At 46.7% G+C, this 8,514-nt stretch overlaps 1 protein-coding gene across 1 annotated transcript in view; it reads left to right on the top strand.

Annotated features, from left to right (window-relative positions):
• LOC112075118 (ras-related protein Rab-10) overlaps positions 1-8,514 on the top strand; it is a 45,820-nt gene that overhangs the window by 22,693 nt on the left and 14,613 nt on the right. Inside the window, exon 2 of the mRNA XM_070440777.1 lies at positions 4,738-4,798. Coding sequence (XP_070296878.1) covers positions 4,738-4,798 — 61 coding nt within the window. The remainder of the gene's footprint in view (positions 1-4,737; positions 4,799-8,514) is intronic.

Here is an 8,514-nt window from a genome sequence, read left to right on the forward strand (position 1 = left end):
TAAGGCTAGTTGAAAGACACTTTATTTAACCAGGTAGCTAGTTGAAGAACACCTTTATTTAACCAGGTAGGCTAGTTGGGAACACCTTTATTTAACCAGGTAGGCTAGTTGAGAACACCTTTATTTAACCAGGTAGGCCAAGTTAGCTTTATTTAACCAGGTAGGCCAGTTGAGAACATCTTTATTTAACCAGGTAGGCTAGTTGAGAAACACTTTTAACAGGTAGGCTAGTTGAGAACATCTTTATTTAACCAGGTAGGCTAGTTGAGAAACCTTTATTTAACCAGGTAGGCTAGTTGAGAAGACCTTTATTTAACCAGGTAGGCTAGTTGAGAACACCTTTATTTAACCAGGTAGACTAGTTGAGAACACCTTTATTTAACCAGGTAGGTTAGTTGAGAAACCTTTATTTAACCAGGTAGGCCAGATACCTTTATTTAACCAGAGTGGCAGTTGAGAACATCATTATTTAACCAGGTAGGCTAGTTGAGAACATCTTATTTAAACAGGTAGACTAGTTATTTCACCTTTATTTAACCAGGTAGGCTAGTTGAGAACATTTTTATTTAACCAGGTAGACTAGTTGAGAACACCTTTATTTAACAGGTAGACTAGTTGAGAACACCTTTATTAACCAGGTAGACTAGTTGAGAACACCTTTTATTTAACCAGGTAGACTAGTTGAGAACACCTTTATTTAACCAGGTAGCTAGTTGAGAACACCTTTATTTAACCAGGTAGACTAGTTGAGAACACCTTTATTTAACCAGGTAGACTAGTTGAGAACACTTATTTAACCAGGTAGACAGTTGAGACAACCATTATTTTAACCAGGTAGACTAGTTGAGAACACCTTTATTTAACCAGGTAGACAGTTGAGAACACCTTTATTTAACCAGGTAGGACTAGTTGAGAACACCTTTATTTAACCAGGTAGACTAGTTGAGAACACCTTTATTTAACCAGGTAGACTAGTTGAGAACACCTTTATTTAACCAGGTAGATCAGTCTGAGAACAGCCTTTATTTAACCAGGTAGGCCAGTTGAGAACACCTTTATTTAACCAGGTTAGGCGGCAGTTGAGAACACCTTTTATTTAACCAGGTAGGGCCAGTTGAGAACACCTTATTTAACAGGTAGGCTAGTTGAAGACCTTTATTTAAACCAGGTAGGTAGTTGAGAACCCTTTATTTAACCAGGTAGGCTAGTTGAGAACGCCTTTATTTAACCAGGTAGACTAGTTGAGAACAAGTTCTCATTTACAACTGAGACCTGGCCAAGATAAAGCAAAGCAGTGCGACAACAACAACAACACAGAGTTACAGATAAACAAACATTGTCAATAACACAAAATAGAAGAAATCTATGTACAATGTGTGCAAATGTAGGAAGGAAGGCAATAAACAGGCCCTATAGAGGTGAAAGTAATTACAATTGAGCATTAATACTGGAGTGATAGATGTGCAGATGATGATGTGCAAGTAGAGATACTGAGGTGCAAAAGAGCAAGAGGGTGAGTAATAATATGGGGATGAGGTAGTTGGGTGGGCTATTTACAGATTGGGTGTGTACAGGTACAGTGATCGGTAAGCTGCTCTGACAGCTGATGCTTAAAGTTAGAGAGGGAGATACGAGTCTCCAGCTTCAGAGATTTTTGTAATTCATTCCAGTCATTGGCAGCAGAGAACTGGAAGGAAAGGCGGCCAAAGGAAGTGTTGGCTTTGGGGGTGACAAGTGAAATATACCTGCTGGAGCGTGTGCTACGGGTGGGTGTTGCTATGGTGACCAGTGAGCTGAGAAGGTGGGGCTTTACCTAGCAAAGACTTATAGATGCACATGGGAAACTGTTGAGCTTGAAAAGTTCTTAACACAAACTGGTGCGCCTGGCTAGGGCTGTTACAGTGACCGTGTTACCGACACACCCGCGGTCACGAGTCATAACCACAGTCAAATGTTGTCACGGTAACTAGGCTTCTCCAAGCTCTATTGTTGATGGTCTTTAGTTGCCTACCAAAACGTGTTACCTGTCCCTCTGACATCAATGCAAATGTAATCAAAATTCTGATAAACACTTCATGATTGCTCATGTTGCGCAACATTTCAATAGGCTGTGAGAAAATGTGTGATTTTAAATCGTTTTGATGGCCTCTATTAAAAAGAGGATCCCATCAGATTTATTTCTCAACTTGCCTAATATTAAGCACATTGCTTATCTTTACAACAGGAGTATAGCCTACCTGGCTGGCTTGAAATTGAACCATGGGAAATGGGTCCTCCATTTTCTTTTTAAATGCATGTATTTTCTTTCCTAAGAGACCACTGCATGATAATGGTCCATTCTAAATCAAAACTAATTTTGCACACATTATTTAGTATATGTAAGGACAACATTAAGTTAAATGATGGGTGACAATATTAGCCTATTAGCCTGTGAATGATGCCCGTGTGCCTTTTTTGAGCAACTTTTTCAAATCAGTCACACACCTCATGTATCCTAGCCCATATAATGTTTGTATCACAGCTAAAGTGGCCAAATAACTTCTTAAAATGAAGCACTTTAATCCGTTTTACAACCGATGTAGCGCCTAACTGTCTCAGACTATGTTTGGAATATTTATTTATTCCACAGAATGGAATGGGTCACCTTTTGTACTATGGGGGATAGTAGATCGACAGACTAGTGCATTTGCTGTTCGCTACGCCTACTTATCTTGTTGGCTGACAAAGTAAATGTGGACAGTTCTAGCATCTTCAGTGTTCCCATCGGAATTCGATGAGGGATGTGCGCAGTTGCGTCCCCGACGTCTGTATTCACTTGTAGCTTATTTCTGGGCGGCAGGTAGGAGCGTTGGGCCAGTAACCGAAAGGTTGCTGGATTGAATCCCAGAGCTGACAAGACAAATCTGTTGTTCTGCCCCTGAGAAAGGCAGTTAACCCTCTGTTCCCCGGGCGTGGATGTCGCTTAAGGCAGCCCTCCGCACTTCTCTGATTCAGAGGGGTTGGGTTAAATGCGGAAAACACATTTCAGTTGAATGCATTGTTGTACATCTGACTAGGTATCCCCCTTCTTAGCTGAGATGTCTGTGAGAAGGAACGGATCACGTGACGGGCATTGGCTAATAAGAATTGCAATACATGAGAGCCATGTGAGTGAGCGGTGCTTCGGAGCACGGCATCCGGGAGAAGGGAATTATAATTATTATTATATTCAGCCCAATGTTGTTATTATTATATTCAGCCCGATGGTACAAAGGCCCCTTTGGCTGCAAAAGGCATGGCTTTTTTTTTTAGGTGGCACTACGGCCGTACAAGGGGGTTGCCGCCGAGAAATTCAAGGCCTGGCGAGAATGTTATCAAGTGCTTGTTAAATTTGTGAATGAGCGGCTGATGAAGTGTGTGCAGCTTCCACAAGAAACAACAGAGCTCATGCCTTTCATGCAACTTTTTTAAAATCATCATTAGTCGTATGATGCAGCCTTAAAATGTATTAAAAATCTAAACATATAACCCAATGTTTGTATCATGGCTATACAGTAATTGTATTTGAAGCATATAGGAGGACCTGTTTCTTTGTTAACCGCTCAACACAGAATAGCCACGTGCACACTTCATCAAATCGTTTGGCGAAAATATCCTTTCTATTTCTTCAGTTGTATTCATGTTATAAATAATGTCTTGGAATTCTGAGCAAATCTTGCCTGCTAAATGAACTAGTGTAGCCGACAGCCATATGGCTGGTCTAATGTGTTTCTCTGTAGAGGTCACTACTCTAAAGGAGGCCTGTATTAATGTGTTTCTCTGTAGAGGTCACTACTCTAAAGGAGGCCTGTATTAAAAATGTGTTTCTCTGTAGAGGTACTACTCTAAAGGAGGCCTGTATTAATGTGTTTCTCTGTAGAGGTCACTACTCTAAAGGAGGCCTGTATTAATGTGTTTCTCTGTAGAGGTCACTACTCTAAAGGAGGCCTGTATTAATGTGTTTCTCTGTAGAGGTCACTACTCTAAAGGAGGCCTGTATTAATGTGTTTCTCTGTAGAGGTCACGACTCTAAAGGAGGCCTGTATTAATGTGTTTCTCTGTAGAGGTCACTACTCTAAAGGAGGCCTGTATTAATGTGTTTTCTCTGTTAGAGGTCACACTCTAAAGGAGGCCTGTATTAATGTGTTCTCTGTAGAGGTCACTACTCTAAAAGGAGGCCTGTATTAATGTGTTTCTCTGTAGAGGTCCCTACTCTAAAGGAGGCCTGTATTAATGTGTTCTCTGTAGAGGTCCCTACTCTAAAGGAGGCCTGTATTAATGTGTTTCTCTGTAGAGGTCACTACTCTAAAGGAGGCCTGTATTAATGTGTTTCCTCTGTAGAGGTCACTACTCTAAAGAAGGCCTGTTTTAATGTGTTTCTCTGTAGAGGTCACTACTCTAAAGGAGGCCTGTATTAATGTGTTTCTCTGTAGAGGTCACTACTCTAAAGGAGGGCCTGTATTAATGTGTTTTCTCTGTAGAGGTCACTACTCTAAAGGAGGCCTGTATTAATGTGTTTCCTCTGTAGAGGTCCACTACTCTAAAGAAGGCCTGTATTAATGTGTTTTCTCTGTAGAGGTCACTACTCTAAAGGAGGCCTGTATTAATGTGTTTCTCTGTAGAGGTCACTACTCTAAAGGAGGCCTGTATTAATGTGTTTCTGTAGAGGTCACTACTCTAAAGGAGATCTGTATTAATGTGTTTCTTTGTGTATTCCAGGAATAGACTTCAAGATCAAAACTGTTGAACTCCAGGGAAAGAAGATCAAACTACAGATATGGTGAGTGGAGGAGTTGTGTGTGATGTGTACAGGGTCCAATGTTATCTTTGTTTCTACGGTCCCGGACGCGGCGTCTACGGTCCCGGACGCGGCGTCTACGGTCCCGGACGCGGCGTACGTCGGACGCGCTCCGGCGGACCGGTCTACGGCCGACGCGGCGTCTACGGTCCCGGACGCGGCGTCTACGGTCCGGACGCGGCGTCTACGGTCCCTATTGGTGGTCACTATTGGTTTGAACGTTGTTTTTAAGACTAATGCCCTCACTGAGCATTCTACTCTCAATGCATCGTCAATAATCGCTGATGAAGATTTGGTTTAAAGTGCAGTACTGTGGCTTGAAAACACGATGACATTTAGAAAATAGGAAGATAAGGAGACCTTTTGTCATCTTTGTGATGTCGCCATATTGACTTTGGATGCAGTATAACTTAAGCTAAGATTGAGGGGACACCATTTCATATGACACCATCTCATATTAGCATTGAGGGGACACCATCTCATATGACACCATTTCATATGACACCATCTCATTTTAGCATTGGAGGGCAACACATCTCATATGACACACATTTCATATGACACCATCTCATTTAGCATTGAGGGGACACCATCTCATTTTAGCATTGAGAGGACACCACTCTCATTTATGCTATTGAGGGGACACCCATCATCATTTTAGCATTGCTAGCTATTCATCTTTGACGACATAACAGTGAAAGTTGTCCCTACTAATTATCTCGGACACTTTACCGCAATGTCATCGTATTTTCAAGCCACTACAGTGTGAAGTTGATTAGCCTTCTGTTCTACTGCCACAGCTAACGGAAGCTTGTGAACGACCAGGACTGTCCGGGCATTAATATATATATGGACCTGTTTCGTAAAATGCAATTGTACAATCGCGATGAAGTGAGAGTCCTTTCTCTCGAGCGCTAACCTGTATTGGACATATACATAATGGTTGCCAGAAAAAGGTAAGATTCTTCTTGATCTATATAGAACATGGACGCTAGCACGTGTGGTTTTGGCACATACACTCTCTCACAACCTTCACTTACTTGCACTGAGCACTTGTGGCACTGATGGCTTTAAGCTAACTCGCTGTTGATTGCATAATAAGACCTCAACTCGGATGAAGAAAGGAGCTGATGGTCCTGTAGATTTAACACACACCTCGACAGCCACCCGCTCGCCTCGCTCGGCTCACTGGCCGCACCCGCTCCCCCTCCTCCCTATGCAGAGGGTTTATCACGCCCTCCTCCTACTGCGTCGATCGAGGCCTGCTCTCATTCCACGCCTTAGTTCCTCGCATCGCAGTGCGCTTCCTTTATATTGCGAAGGGAGCTGGGTGCCTTCCTCTCTCACTTCACTGCTAGCTCACCCCTGACGGGTCTCTCTCACTTCACCTGCATCCACGCGGTCTCTACTTCATCGCTGCTTCACCTCGCCATACGTACGCGTGCTCTTTCTACTCTAGCGCATGTGAGGACGGGCGTCTCTATCTCTACCCTACCTGTCGCACCGATGCGAGCGGTCTCTCCATTCACTAGGCACTCGAGCCGGTCTTACTCTCCTCCCACTAGCTCGTCGCCACCGAGGCTGTCTCTCCACTAATCTCGCAGAGCGGTTAGCTGGTGTCTTACTCTCGTCCCGTCACCCTATACTGCTAGCAGCAGCTGCGCCTACTTTATCAAGAGCGCGCAGGGTCTCTTCTCTCTTAATCTATTCGGGTCGAGGATGCGCGTTTTCCACTCTAGCTGCCTGTACGCCCCCTCTACCCCTACCTGCCAGAGGAGGGGTTTTATCACGCTGTCCCCTCTCCCTCCCTACTGCAGAGGAGGGTTTTCATCAACACGCGTCCCCGCTCATCCTCCCTACTGCAGAGGAGGGTTTTATCACGCCGTCGCCCCTCTTCCTCACCTACCTGCAGAGGAGGTGTTTATCACGCCGTCCCCCTCTCCTCCCTACTGCAGAGGGTTTTATCACGCTGTCCCCCTCTCCTCCCTACTGCAAGAGGAGGGTTTTATCTCGCTGTCCCCCTTGTCCTGCCCTACTGCAAAGGAAGGGTTTATCACGCTGTCCCTCCTCTCCCTAATGCAGAGGAGGGTTTATCACGCTGTCCCCCTCTCCTCCCTACTGCAGAGGAGGTTTATCACGCTGTCCCGCCTCCTCTACTGACGAAGGAGGGTTTATCACGCTGTCCCCCTCCCTACTGCAGAGGAGGGTTTATCACGCTGTCCCCCTCCTCTACTGCAGAGGTTTATCACGCTGTTCCCCTCCTCTCCTCCTACTGCAGAGGAGGGTTGTATCACGCTGTCCCCCTCTCCAACTCTCTACTGCAGAGGAGGGTGTTTATCACGCTGTCCCCTCTCTCCCTACTGCAGAGGGAGGGTTTTATCACGTGTCCCCCTCCTCCCTACTGCAGAGGCGGGTTTATCACGCTTGTGCCCTCTCTCTCCCTACTGCAGAGGAGGGTTTTATCACGCTGTCGCCCCCTCTCCCCTACTGCAGAGGAAGGGTTTACTCACGCTGTCCCTCTCCTCTCCTACTGCAGAGGAGGGTTTATCCGCGCTGTCCCCCTCCGTCCTACTGCAAGAGGAGTTATCCCGCTGTCCCCTCTCTCCTCCCTACTGCAGAGCAGGGTTTATCACCGCTGTCCCCCTCTCCTCCCTACTGCAGAGGAGGGTTTATCACGCTGTCCCCCTCTCCCTTATGAGAGGGGGTTTTATCACGCTGTCCCCTCTCCTCACTACTGCAGAGGGTTTATCACGCTGTCCCCTCTCCTCAGCCTACTGCAGAGGAGGGTTTATCACGCTGTCCCCCTCTCCTCCCTACTGCAGAGAGGAGGGTTTATCACGGCTGTCCCCCTCTCCTCCTGACTGCAGAGGAGGGTTTATCACTGGCTGTCCCCCACTCTCTCCCTACTGCAGAGCGAGGGTTTATCACGGCTGTCCCCGTCTCCTCCTACTGCAGAGGGGTTTATCACGCTGTCCCCACTCCTCCCTAGCTGCAAGGGTTTATCTCACGCTGTCCCCTCTCTCCTCCCTACTGCAGAGGAGGTTTATCACGCTGTCCCCCTCTCCTTCCCGTACTGCAGAGGGTTTATCACGCTGTCCCCCTCTCTCTCCTACTGCAGAGGAGGGTTTATCACGCTGTCCGCCCTCTCCTCCTACTGGGCAGGAGCAGGGTTTATCACTGCGTGTCCCCCTACTCACTCCCTAACTGCAGAGGAGGGTTTTACAACGCTGTTCCCCTCTCGATCCGGCCTATCTTGGCAGAGGGTTTAATCAAACGCTGTCCCCCTCCTCCTCCCTCTGCGCAGGGTTTATCACGCTGTCCCCCACTCCGTCCACTCGAGATCACGTGTCGCCCCTCTCTAGAGAGTTGGGTTTATATCAACGCGCTGTCCCCCCTCCTCCCTACGTCGCGCAGCGAGTGTGCTTTTATCCGAGCGCCCTGTCGCACCCTGCCCCTCTATGCGTTCCAATTAGCTTAGTCCGTGCCCCCTCTCCCATGCAGGAGTGGTTTATTCAACGCATGCGCCCTCTCCTCCCTACGTGCAGGAGCAGGGTTTATTCACGCTGTCCCGCTCCCCTCCCTGTACTGGAGCACAGAGGAGGGCAAATTATACAGCGTGTCCCCTCTACCTCCCTTACGTGGCAAGAGGAAAAGGCAACCACAGCGCAGGAGCAGGGTCTTATCACGCTGTCCCCTCT

This window comes from Salvelinus sp. IW2-2015, unplaced genomic scaffold (genome assembly GCF_002910315.2).
Source record: "Salvelinus sp. IW2-2015 unplaced genomic scaffold, ASM291031v2 Un_scaffold2991, whole genome shotgun sequence".
NCBI lineage: Eukaryota > Metazoa > Chordata > Actinopteri > Salmoniformes > Salmonidae > Salvelinus > Salvelinus sp. IW2-2015.